Here is a 12,736-nt window from a genome sequence, read left to right on the forward strand (position 1 = left end):
CTTGGCACCCGCCGCCGTGCGGCGCGCGGCCAATCAGCGGCGGGGGCTCCGCCTGGGCTCGCCTCCCATTGGTCGGTTCGCAGGATGCGGCGGGGGCGCGGTGGGGGCGCGGCTTCCAGTAGGGGCGCGAGCTTGGGCACGCCCACTGCCGCTGATTTAAAGGGCCAGTAGTTCCCGTTAGCTCTCACCGTCCTCTTCACCACGCGCGACATCGGTTTTTGCAGTTTTTAATTGCAGAATGAAGACTATCAAGGTAATTCCTGATCTCTTTGTGGAAGTGGATCTGCCGGACCTCTACGGTAAGAGGAAAAGCTCCTGGTGGAGGGACACCTTCCAATATCTCAGATTGATGCACGCCCTGTCCAGCCTGGCCTTGGAACTCTTCCAGGGATCCAGGGGCAGCCACAGCTTCTCTGGGCATCCAGTGCCAGGGCCTCACCACATTCACAGGGAAGAATTTATTCCTGTAATCCCATTTAACGCTGCCCTCAGTCCCACGGGAGAGCACGGGGATGCTCAGGGGATGCAGCAGCTCTGCTCTGGAGCCAGGCTGGGAGAACTGGGGGTGTCCAGCTTGGAGAAGAGAAGGAGGAGGAGACCTTGGAGTCCCTTCCAGTGCCTAAAGGGGCACCAGGAGAGTTGGAGAGGAATTTGGCACAAGGGATGGAGTGATGGGATGGGGTTCAGGAGCCAGGCCAGAGCAGGCACCGTGCAGGGATGGACAGGGCTTGATGTCAGCCCCCGACCCTGGTTCCAAACAGCACAGGGGGCACCCATGGACTGCAGTGTCAATGCATGAGATGAGTTTGTGCCAGCCTCAGCCCTGGCACAGGGAAGATGTGCACTTGCCAGCAGGATCCCTTGGACCTGTTTGGGACACAATCAACCCAGGGTCACCCGGCCAAGCAGTTTCCTGCAGGAGGTTTGAACATAAAGCCATGGCTGTGGCCCAGATCAAGGTTACAGCTCTGGAGCAGGCCCTGCCCTCCCTGCTGGATCCCAGCCAGGGCCTGGGGCTATCAAAGCCTTGGCTTTGCAGTGCCCCAGGGGATGGTCCAACCCTGCTGCCCTCAAGGTGATGACGAGTCCAGGAAAATGCAGCCCTGAGGCCCAAGGCTTTTTAAGGAAGGAGAGTGTGAGTGCAGTGGATGGTGACCCAGGGGAAAGCCATGTGCAGCCCAGGAGGCTCTGGCCAGTGCGGGGCCAAGCACAACACCCCGGGCAGCAGGCACGAGCCCCAAAGGGAGCTGGGATCACCTTCCAGCAGCGGCTGGCACATCTGTGTCTGTCTGTCCCTGCCTGGGCTCTGTCCGGCTGTCTGGCTCCCGCCAGGCTGTCCCTGTGCCTGCAGCGGGCGCCTGGATCCCCAGGGAGTGCACGCCAGTGACGGAGTCAGAATGCTTTCAGCATTTATGGTAATGTTTGGATTTCTCGTCTCTTTCCCAAACAGGAGAAGGGAAAAGAGAGCCGAGCCAAGCCAAGGGCTGGGCGTGCTCCACTCATTCCCTGCCTCTGGAGTGCACCTGCCTCACCCTGCCCGCTCCTGGTGCCTGCCCACGCCCTGCCATGCCCTGGGGCACTCTGGTGGGCACCCCACTGCCGGGCCGGGGGGACACTGGCTGCAGCGTTCAGAGGTCGTGGCTCCATAGCAGGGTTTCTCCGTGCTCCGTGGGATGGAGGGGAGCTCAGCCCGCTCTCATTCCGGTAGGATGTCCAGCTCCAGGGTGTCCAGACCTGCAGGAGAGAGGCAGAGGGGCGAGGAGGGGTGCAGGGGGCTGGGAACACCTGGCAGCAGTTCAGGTTGGGACAGTGATTTGGCTGGAGTAGAGTGGGGCTTGGGATGGAAACCCTTCCCAGGGCTCTGTGGGGACACCAAGCTCCCCACCAAGGTGCCTGGTAGCCAGGCTGTGGGTGGGACCCCTCCTCACAAGAAGAGTCACACCAGATGTTCATGCACTTGCTGGAGGTCTGGGATGGTGCCACTGCAATCCCAGCTGTGCCCGTGGCACCTGCTGGCAGCAGGACAGGGTGTGTTCCTCTTGGAAACCCTAACCCTAACCCTCCCCTCATCAGCCTCACTTGCCACAGGGCAGACAGAGCTCTGCTGCTATTTGGGACCACCAGAGCCGACCTTGAGAGGGCAGAACCCGGCACGTGTGTGACTCCTGCAGCCTCACCCTGCCTGGAAACCGGGGCTGGGCAACACAGATCATGCTGGCACCGAGCCCGGCCTCGGGGCTGCTGCATCACTACTCTGAGCTCCCTTCCCGCTGCTGAGCTCACCCTGCGTTCCAGAAAAACAGCAGCCCGAGGATGCCAGCTCCAGGGCTGAGTCCTTCTGGATTGATCGGCAAGCAGAGGAAGGCAGGGAACAACTCCAGGGCTGGGTGTCCCAGTGCTTGAGGGATTCTCTGGAGCCCAGCATACCTGAAGGAATTCCTCAGCCCCAGCATCTTGCCTTTCCTCCCCTGTTCCTTGGGCATATCCTGAGGGAATTTCTGGAGTGTGGGTGCCGCTGGCATCACTCCAGTGCTCCCAGTTTGCTCCCAGCTGCTGGAACAGCAGGCACCATCCCCGTGCTCGCAGCCCACAATGGAACAATGGCTCATTTCGCTGCATCCGCTCCGGAAAATCCCCCGGCCCCACTCGGGCTCCGCTCCAGGACGCTGTGGCTCGCTCTTCCTCTGCCCTTAGATGGAATCCCTACAGCACGTACCCCACGGGCAGGGAACAGCCCCAGGCTGCTGGGGAGAGCCCTCAGGAAGGATGTGCAGCTGCAGGGAGCCCAGCCCGGTGTGCCTAGCAGCCACAGCCTTCCCTGCCTTTGCTCAGCCTGCAGCCCTGGGCAAGAGCAGGAGCACGAGGGCTGCTCGCCGCGTTTCTGGAGGGCTCTGTGTGTCTCCACGATGGGAGCTGGGCTATCTATCTCCTCCTGGAGCATGGCCAGACAGCCCTGGGAAAGGCAAGCGCTCTTCCATGGGAAAGTCCTGCTAGAAGAAATTCCTCCTTGGCCAGCCCAGCCACGGCTCCCCTGGGCCCTGGTGCTCCATTGTGTCCCCAGTGCTGTGGGACTGTGCCCTGCTTGCTGCCTTATCCCAGTCAGCCCTTGGCTGCCACCACCCCTCTCCACAGGGAACCTTCTCCAAAGGGATCCCCTGCAAGAGGGGCTCCCCCAAACCTGGGCCTGCACGGGGCTAGGCTGTCATTAGGCTTTGTCACAGAGGATCCTAATGAGCCGTCCTGGGGGAGCCTGCAGACAAAGCCAGGAGGAAGAGATCCCTGCAGGCAAGCCCAGGGAGTGATGCTGTGTCCCCATCCCAGCTTCTCGTCCCTTCCTTGGCAGCAGGGAGCAGGAAAAGCCGGGTGACAGGAGCACAGGGCAGGGCTGTTCCCCCTGCCCGCTCCTGCTCAGCTGTGGCATTGACAAGTGCTGGCTGAGCGTGGCCAGGAGCCCTCGCTGTCCCCTGGGCAGCCTGGGCCGGACCCCAGAGCCGGTGCCATCGTGTGCCCCTTTGTGTGGGCAAGTGTCCAGCCCTGTCCCAGCCGGCGCCAGCACAATGGGTCCTTTTTCCGGCCGGCACTGGGGGAGATGGACTCGGAAGTGCTCCCAAGGAAAAGGACGGTTTATTAATAGCTCCCGGCTTCCCCAAGCCACCCTGTCAGCTCCTCTACAAATCTTGGGAGACCACAGAGTACTCTGTCCCCCTGTGGCCAGACAGTGGCTCTCAGCAGGATAAGGTGGCTAGGAGGGACCAGACCTCCTTTTGTGCCCTGCTGTGGATCTTGTGCTGCTCCAGGCCCAAGGCAATCAACAGGCCTTGGAATACTAAAAGTTGTCAAGAAAAAACAGGTAACTCTTCCGGCCTGCTGCAGAGATCAGTATTGTGCTTGCTAGCAAGAGCTACAACCTAGTTAGGCAGCAAATGTGACCAGCAGACACCCCACAGCGTTCTGCCCTTCCAGCACCAAACACAGGTCTTTGGAAGCTGCTCTCGGCAGCTCTGGGAAGTGCAGACAGGGGTGCCCTTGACCTCCTGGAAAACAGCCCAAGTCCCTCGTGGGCTCACAGGTAGACAGTGAGGGTCTGTTCAATCTCCTGGCGGCACAGGGGACAGTTGTGCTTGTCCTTCTGCAGGAGCACCTTTGTGCACTCCTGGCACAGGCACAGGTGCCTGCAGGGCATCAGCAGGACTGTCTTGGTCTGGTCGTGGCAGATGACACATTTCTTACGCTCCTCTTGTTCTTTCAGCAGCACCCAGGGGTCGTTGTCGGGGGTTCCCTCGGCGTTCCCGGCTGTGGCGTTCAGCTGCTGCTTCCCCGAGGCTTTCCACTGGGATGTGCCTGATTCCTCCCTGGGTATCTGGGGACGCTGCCCTGCCCCAGCAGGTGGTTGTGGCACCTGACTTGCATCCAGCTGGTCCCTTCCCTGGTTCATCCTCCTGCCTGCCTGGCTCCTGCTGGTCACCCGCAGCACCCAGTCCACCAGCCTGCGCCAGGGTCGGGAGTTCCTGGCCCTGGCCAGGGTCAGCACGGCCCCCTGGTAGAGCCGCCTCACATCCCGCTGCCGGCGGTGGAAGGAGCTCAGCACGCGTCTCTTCAGCACCCACAGCACCTCCCGATTGTAGTAAATGGCACTGTAAATGACAATGGGAAATGCAATGTACAAGAGCGACTTCAGGATGTAAACACCCACGAAGAAGATGCTGGTGAAGACCTGTGTGGCAAAGGGGAGGAGCATGAGGGCCAGCTGGTAGGGCAACCACAGCGGGATATACAGGGCGCTGGACAGGTACTCCAGCACGTTGGTGACCCCGAGAATCAGACTGGACAGCAAGTCCCAGTGGATGTCCAGCAGCATGGAGAGGTACTGTCTGCCCATCAGACACAGACTGAGCAGGCTCTTGAGCAGGCCCTTGAGCAGGCTCTTGAGCAGGAAGGAGATGCTGGTGAAGACCTTGGTGATGAAGCCAAGAAGCTCAAAGGCCATGTGGCAAGGCCACCAGAGCAGCGTGGATACGGTGATGGCACCACTGGACACAAGTGCTAGGAACGCTGCCAGCAGGTCAGTGACCCTGGAAACAAGACTGGTGAGTGAATCCCAGAGGGTGACAGACAGTGTGTGGAGGCTCTGGGCACCGCTGTGACGCACAACAGTCAGGTTGTAAACCAGGAAGTAGACGCTGATGAAGACCACAGTGGCCGAACAGAGGAGTTTGAAGGTCAGCTGGCAGTGCGGCCAAAGCCGGATGGCCACGGCAGTGGCTCTACCGGCCACGCGCGCCAGGAACGGGGCCAGCCGCTCCCTGACGCTGCGAACAGACCCAGCCAGCGAGTCCCAGAGGGCGGCGAGCAGCGTGAAGAGGCTCCGTGCGCCAGCCAGGCACGCTTTGACCAGGTCCATCAGCAGCAAGGTGCTGATGCGCAGCACCTGCCTGCAGCACTTGGCCAGAGCCGACAGCCCCAAGAGCTCCGACGGCGACTCCGTGCCTCTGAGCAGCCCGAGCCCCGCCCGCGCACCCAGCAGCAGCCACAGCAGCGCGGCCAGCGGCAACCACAGCAGCGCGGCCAGCGGTCGCCACAGCAGCGCGGACAGCAGCAGCCACAGCAGCGCGCCCAGCTGCGGCCCCAGCAGCGCGACCAGGAGCAGCCACGGCAGCACATCCCGCGGCCACCACACCAGCGCCAGCAGCAGCCCGCAGCACAGAAAGAGGCTGAGGCAGAAGAGCTGCTCCAGCCCGTCCCGCAGCAGCCGCAGCCCTCGCCTCAACACCAGCGGCTCGTCCATGGCTTTCCCCCCGTGCTCCCTCCGGCCGCTCGCAGCCTCTTCCGCGGTGGGCGTCGCCGGAGCGGTGCTGGCGAGCGCCGCGGGACAGGAGGCGGCCGGGGAGTGGCTGTCGGAGGGGTCACACCGGGTGTCGCTCGGTTAAAGAGCTCGCTGTCCCGCGGCAGCTCCGCTTCCCGCGCGCGCCGTTGGGTTTTGGAAGTTTTTTTTTGGACAGGCAATGAAGTTATATAGTAGTTATATATATATATAAAGTCTTTTATATATATATTTTATATATATATATATATAATAGCGTTCTATAGTATTAATATCGCTTTTAAAAATTAATGTTAGTTAATTAATATGCTTTTATTTCAATTATATGCTGTTATATTCTAATGATAAAGAAATGAATATGCATATATAAATCAGTATTATAATAATGAAGTAATTCCTGATCTCTTTGTGGAAGTGGACCTGCTGGACCACTATGGTAAGAGGAAAAGCTCATGGTGGAGGGACACCTTCCAATATCTCAGATTGATGCACGCCCCGTCCAGCCTGGCCTTGGACTCTTCCAGGGATCCAGGGGCAGCCACAGCTACTCTGGGCATCCTGTGCCAGGGTCTCACCACATTCACAGGGAAGAATTTATTCCTGTAATCCCATTTAACGCTGCCCTCAGTCCCACGGGAGAGCACGGGGATGCTCAGGGGATGCAGCAGCTCTGCTCTGGAGCCAGGCTGGGAGAACTGGGGGTGTCCAGCTTGGAGAAGAGAAGGAGGAGGAGACCTTGGAGCCCCTTCCGGTGCCTAAAGGGGCACCAGGAGAGTTGGAGAGGAATTTGGGACAAGGGATGGAGTGATGGGATGGGGTTCAGGAGCCAGGCCAGAGCAGGCACCGTGCAGGGATGGACAGGGCTTGATGTCAGCCCCCGACCCTGGTTCCAAACAGCACAGGGGGCACCCATGGACTGCAGTGTCCATGCATGAGATGAGTTTGTGCCAGCCTCAGCCCTGGCACAGGGAAGGTGTGCACTTGCCAGCAGGATCCCTTGGGCCTGTTTGGGACAGTACAGTGCTGTTCTCACTCCACCAAGCAGTTTCCTGCAGGAGATCCAAATATAAATACATGGTCGTGGCTCAGATCAAGGTTACTTGGAGCAGGCCCTGCCCTCCCTGCTGGATCCCAGCCAGGGCCTGGGGCTGTCAAACACTTTGCTCTGCCTCAGGGGATGGTCCAGCCCTGCTGCCCTCAAGGTGATGACGAGTTGAGGAGAATCCAGCTGAAGGCTTTTTAAGGAAGGAGAGTGCGAGTGCGGTGGATGATGACCCAGGGGAAAGCCATGTGCAGCCCAGGAGACTCAGGCCAATGTGGGGCCAAGGAGGGAAGCACCACAGCTCGGGCAGCAAGGCAGGAGCCCTGAGAAAGGAGCAATGACTGTGCTGGCACCGAGCCCGGCCTCGGGGCTGCTGCATCACTACTCTGAGCTCCCTTCCCGCTGCTGAGCTCACCCTGCATTCCAGAAAAACAGCAGCCCGGGGATGCCAGCTCCAGAGCTGAGTCCTTCTGGATTGATCTGGAAGCAGAGGAAGGCAGGGAACAACTCCAGGGCTGGGTGTCCCAGTGCTTGAGGGATTCTCTGGAGCCCAGCATACCTGAAGGAATTCCTCAGCCCCAGCTTCTTGCCTTTCCTTCCCTGTTCTTTGGGCATATCCTGAGGGAATTTCTGGAGTGTGGGTGCCGCTGGCATCACTCCAGTGCTCCCAGTTTGCTCCCAGCTGCTGGAACAGCAGGCACCATCCCCAGGGTGCCGTGCCCTGCTCATCCAGGGCGTGTGGCAGCCCCGAGAGCCACTGCCAGCAGCCTTACCTCGGGTCCCCTGAGGACAGCCCTGCCCAGCTCGGGGCAGCCCCAGGCTGCTCCTGCAGCCCCGTGCTCGCAGCCCACAATGGAACAATGGCTCATTTCGCTGCATCCGCTCCGGAAAATCCCCCGGCCCCACTCGGGCTCCGCTCCAGGACGCTGTGGCTCGCTCTTCCTCTGCCCTTAGAGGGGCAGGCGATGGAATCCCTACAGCACGTACCCCACGGGCAGGGAACAGCCCCAGGCTGCTGGGGAGAGCCCTCAGGAAGGATGTGCAGCTGCAGGGAGCCCAGCCCGGTGTGCCTAGCAGCCACAGCCTTCCCTGCCTTTGCTCAGCCTGCAGCCCTGGGCGAGAGCAGGAGCACGAGGGCTGCTCGCCGCGTTTCTGGAGGGCTCCGTGTGTCTCCACGATGGGAGCTGGGCTATCTATCTCCTCCTGGAGCATGGCCAGACAGCCCTGGGAAAGGCAAGCGCTCTTCCATGGGAAAGTCCTGCTAGAAGAAATTCCTCCTTGGCCAGCCCAGCCACGGCTCCCCTGGGCCCTGGTGCTCCATTGTGTCCCCAGTGCTGTGGGACTGTGCCCTGCTTGTTGCCTTATCCCAGTCAGCCCTTGGCTGCCACCACCCCTCTCCACAGGGAACCTTCTCCAAGGATCTCCAAAGGGATCCCCTGCAAGAGGGGCTCCCCCAAAGCTGGGCCTGCACGGGGCTAGGCTGTCATTGGGCTTTGTCACAGAGGATCCTAATGAGCCGTCCTGGGGGAGCCCTGCAGACAAAGCCAGGAGGAAGAGATCCCTGCAGGCAAGCCCAGGGAGTGATGCTGTGTCCCCATCCCAGCTTCTCGTCCCTTCCTTGGCAGCAGGGAGCAGGAAAAGCCGGGTGACAGAAGCACAGGGCAGGGCTGTTCCCCCTGCCCGCTCCTGCTCAGCTGTGGCATTGGCAAGTGCTGGCTGAGCGTGGCCAGGAGCCCTCGCTGTCCCCTGGGCAGCCCGGGCCGGACCCCAGAGCCGGTGCCATCGTGTGCCCCTTTGTGTGGGCGAGTGCCCAGCCCTGTCCCAGCCGGCGCCAGCACAATGGGTCCTTTTTCCGGCCGGCACTGGGGGAGATGGACTCGGAAGTGCTCCCAAGGAAAAGGACGGTTTATTAATAGCTCCTGGCTTCTCCAAGCCATCCTATCAGCTCCCATCCCCATATCCTGCTCCTTGCTCCGTGCTTGCAGTGCTCCCCAGCTGGGAGAGCAGCCTGGGACCCGGACGTGACCAGTCCAGCTGAACACGTGTGAGCCATGTCAGGACGTGGCTGTCCCACCCTGTCCCAGGGCTGCACCTGCTCCGGGCCGTGGGGCTCCTGTACCCCCAGGATGTCGAGTGACAGCCCTGGGCAGAGGGCTCCTTCTCCCCGTGCCCTGGCAGTGGCTCTCAGCTGGATAAGGTTCTCCCAGGCGTGCCCCAGCTGTCCTTGTCCATCCGCCCTGCACGCAGCTCCCGAGGCAGGGAGCAAGGGAAAGGCTGCACGGCTCCACAGCCTTCCCTGCCACCCCTGTGCACCACAAACCAGTGCTCAAAGCCAGTCCTGGAGCCCTGGGGTGCTGCTTCTGTTTTCTGTCAGTAGCACCATCACCAGGGCAGGGTGCTGAGCTCTCTGCATTGGGCTGGGTGACCCTTGCCAGCTCAGCTCCTTTTTGGGGCTTTGCCACTGCTCTGCATCCGCTGATCCCCCGGCACAGCTGCTCCAAAAATCGCAGTGCTCCGTGACAGAAATCCAGATGTCACCTTCCTTTCCCCCTCCCTCCCACCTTCCTTCCCCCTTTCCGCTGCTCCTGTCCTTCCTTCCTCCACCCTCCCGGCTCCTCCTCGCAGCTCCCGATCCGGCCCCTCCTGAACAAAGGCCCCGTAGCCATGGTTAATAATCCCCACAGAAAGGCCCTGCACAAGAGGAGAGGAAGGAGAGGGGAGACACAAAGGAGCCGCTGGGAGCCAAGCCGAGGAAGGGGGTTGGAAGGAGGCGTTTTCCTGAGCTGGAGGACACAGCCTCGAAGAGGGCTCCTAGAGGCAGAGGTGGGACAGGGGTACCCCAAAGTGATCTCATGGCACCCAGGGAGCAGAGAGCCAAAGGCTGGACAACACAGGAGGATTGCCAGAGTGCAAAGCCTTGTGTGAGCTCCAGAGCCCCCCAAAATACAGCAGCAGGGACTGGCAGAAGGTGCCCCGAGGGTGAGGGGAGCAGTGGCTCTCGGTGTTGTGTGAAGAGGTGCAGGCCTGGGTGAACACAGCCAGAGGCTTCCACACTGCACAGCTGCCCTCCATCCAGCCTGGAGACCTGCAGGGAGCTGGGCCAGCCCCCAGCCCATGGCCATCAGAACCGGGCCAGCCCCCAGCCCATGGGCACCGGTACTGGTGGGGTTCACTGGGGGCAGCTGGCACAGAGCACCCCAAGCACCCCCCAGAGCCCACTCCAGCTCCTCTGGGCCCCTCTGGGCCCCTCTGGGCTTGGCTTCAGGGCTTGGGGAAGGCACAGAGCCCCCGTCCCACCTGGGACACGCCGAGCTGCTTGTCAGGACAGGCACAGGCACAGCCCACGCTGGGCCAGCTCCCTCTGGCAGCATCCCAAGGCCCCCGTATCAGCAGGGATCTGTCTGGGAGTGCAGGAAAGGGTGGAAGGGGCTGTGGTGTGTGCTGGGATGCTCAGCCCCAGGCCTGGCTCCGTGCTGGCCATCGCTCCCCTCTGGCTGCAGAGAGCCAGGCCCAGCAGGAGCCAGAGGAAGGAGGCAAATGCAATTGCCACACTTCCAGATTATTCCTGCAACCTGCGATGCTCAGATAACACCGGGAAATCAGCCTTGCCCTGGGCAGGGTCCTGTGGATCCCAGGTTTCCAGCAGCTGTGCCAGGGACTGGCAAAGCCCCACCACAGCCAGGGGCAGAACTGCCTGCCCAGGCACAGCCTCATCTGAGAGGTGGCAGGAGGGATGGAGGAGGAGAGTGCTGGGAGCTGCTGGGGCCCAGGCACCGATATTCCCTCCACTGCCAGGGAGGGAGAGCTGTGGGAGATGCTCTGTGCCTCAGGGGGAGCCAGACCTCTGCTCCCTGCCTTTCCCACCCCAGCTGTGTGCGTGGGACTGCCACACGGGAGCCTCATCCACGGTTTGTGCGCATCGCTGTGAGTGGAGACTGCAGCCAAATCCATTAAGCAAGCAGATAAACAAGAAGGCGTGGGATCAGGCAGCAGGGAGGGAAGATGAAGGTGGCCAGCCTGCCACGCTCCCCACGCAGAGTCCCCGAGCCCGCCGGGTGCCACACACAGCGTGGCAGGGTGATTTCATGCCATCTGTTCATGCCTTGCTTTCAAATCTTACCCCTCTTCCCCAGAACCATCCATTTCAGGGGGGAAAAAAAGCACTTTGAATTTTTTTCAAAGTTAAGCAGGCTGAAGCCCGACCAGTTGGAGGCAGAGCCATGCAGTGAGAGCAGGGGGCTGTCTGAGGGTGGCATGCTCCCCAGCCTGTTTTCCCCAGGGATTGGCATTGCCCTTTCCAACTGCTGGGAATTTTCTGCAGAGGTTTTCTTAGCAACATTCTGCTTTATTTTTAACGCAGAGTAAAAGTTAGCCCCAGAACAAAATGCACCAGGGGCGTGTCAGCCGAGTTCTCCTGCTTTGTTTGTTTGACTTTGGTGGATGCTTTCCCGTGGGCCTCCTTCTCTCTCGGGGTGCATTTGTGGGGCGTTTTGTGCCAAGCGGAACATCCCTTTCCCTCCTCCAAGGAGAGCAGAGCCTGAGGCTCCTCCGGTGCTGTGTCCTGCCCTTTGGAGGGAGAGGAAGAGTGAGAACATTGTCAGGGAGTCCTTGAGCCGGGGGAAGCCACTCAGGGTGGATTTCTCCACCACACACAGGGAGCTCCTGCCCTGAGGTGTGAGAGCATCCCAAAACTGCGGCTGTGGGGTCGGAGAGCAGCTCCTGAGCATCCTGTGGATGAAGGCACGGCTCCCTTGCACTTGTTCTTCCCAGCAAAGGGAGGAGGCCTCCCCTGTCCAGCAGCAGCACGAGGGCTCTGAGCCTTATCGCTGCCCAGCATTGCCATTTTAAGCAACTGATCTCCTGGGGAAAAAACTTAATCATTTCCGATGAATCACTGAGTGTATTTGGCTGGGAAAGTCTTGTGGGGGAGTGTTGGTCAGGCATGCGGAGGAGGAGGAGGAGGTGGAGGAGGGCATGGGAAGGGCCCCGGCATGGCACCAGCGGGGGAGCAGCGCTGGGGCTGGGGGCCAGCACAGGGAGAGGTGCTGGGACATTCCCAGGAGGAATGCTGTGCCTCTGGGGAACCTGCAGCCCAGCCCCTGAGTGGCTCAGGGAGGGTCGGAGGGGTGCAGCCCCTGCAGCTAGGGGACAGGAATGGTGCAGGAAAAGCAAGTGGAGGAGAGAAAAGGATGTGCAGAAGTTCAGAGTCTCTGAGCTGAGAGCGGGAGGAGGGCACTGTCACAGCTCCTGGGAGTTTGGGCAGCTCCTGGGTCTGTCCTCGTGTGTGATGAACCTGAATCTGTGACTTTTGGGTGAATGGGGGAACGAAACGGCTTTGAAGGAGAACAAAACTTTCGTCCTCCAACAGCCCCTCTGGCTCGGAGGGAAACTGAGGCACGGAGCCAGGCTGTGCCAGGGCAGGGACACTGGGGCCGGCTGTCCTGCGTGGCTGGCTACGGGCAACTCGCAGCACCTGGCGGGGTTTGTTGTTGCTCCTCCCGGCTCTGCCCCGCGCTGCCGGAGGGGCCGGGCTGTGTCGGGCTGGGTGATTACCCCTGGATAATGGGAGCCTTGTGCAGCCCCGCCAGCCCCCCCGCCCCCGGGCCGGCCCCCGGCCAGGCTGCTGCCCCGGCCACCGCAGGGAGCAGCTTCTCCACAGCCGCCCCATTCAACAACAGCTGCGCGGGGGCTCGGCCGCCCATCGCTGCGATGCCCTGGGGCCCCTCCTCGGGGACAGGACGAGGGACAGGGGGACACGGAGGCTCGGCGGGGGCTTGGGTGCCAACCCTGCAGACCCCGGTGACCTGCCTGGGACAAGACCCTGCTCCGCCTCGCAGCCCAAACCGCCCACAGGTGTCTGTCGGAGCCCAGAC

The 12,736-nt window shown here is 61.2% G+C and overlaps 1 protein-coding gene across 1 annotated transcript; it reads right to left on the reverse strand.

Annotated features, from left to right (window-relative positions):
* Positions 1-3,610: 3,610 nt before the first annotated feature.
* LOC148221364 (uncharacterized) lies at positions 3,611-12,565 on the reverse strand. Its single transcript, XM_088177770.1, has 3 exons — positions 12,417-12,565; positions 5,322-5,891; positions 3,611-5,084 (listed from the first exon to the last, which is right to left on the reverse strand). Exons 1-3 carry the CDS (start codon positions 12,563-12,565, stop codon positions 4,064-4,066), a joined length of 1,740 nt encoding a protein of 579 aa, XP_088033896.1. The 3' UTR covers positions 3,611-4,063.
* Between the last annotated feature and the right edge of the window lie 171 nt (positions 12,566-12,736).

The sequence above is a fragment of the Sturnus vulgaris genome, chromosome 23 (genome assembly GCF_052056855.1).
Source record: "Sturnus vulgaris isolate bStuVul1 chromosome 23, bStuVul1.hap1, whole genome shotgun sequence".
Classification (NCBI taxonomy): domain Eukaryota; kingdom Metazoa; phylum Chordata; class Aves; order Passeriformes; family Sturnidae; genus Sturnus; species Sturnus vulgaris.

Bases quoted from the DNA above. Each gene is read 5' to 3' on its own strand.
- LOC148221364 (XM_088177770.1), bottom strand. From the start codon at position 12,565: ATGGGCGGCCGAGCCCCCGCGCAGCTGTTGTTGAATGGGGCGGCTGTG. The intron at 5,892-12,416 runs GTAATCACCCAG...CCCCTCCGACAG, and splicing joins AAGGCTCCCATTATCCAGGG to CCACTCCCCGGCCGCCTCCT. The intron at 5,085-5,321 runs GTCTGTTCGCAG...TTCACTCACCAG, and splicing joins CTCTGGGACTCGCTGGCTGG to TCTTGTTTCCAGGGTCACTG.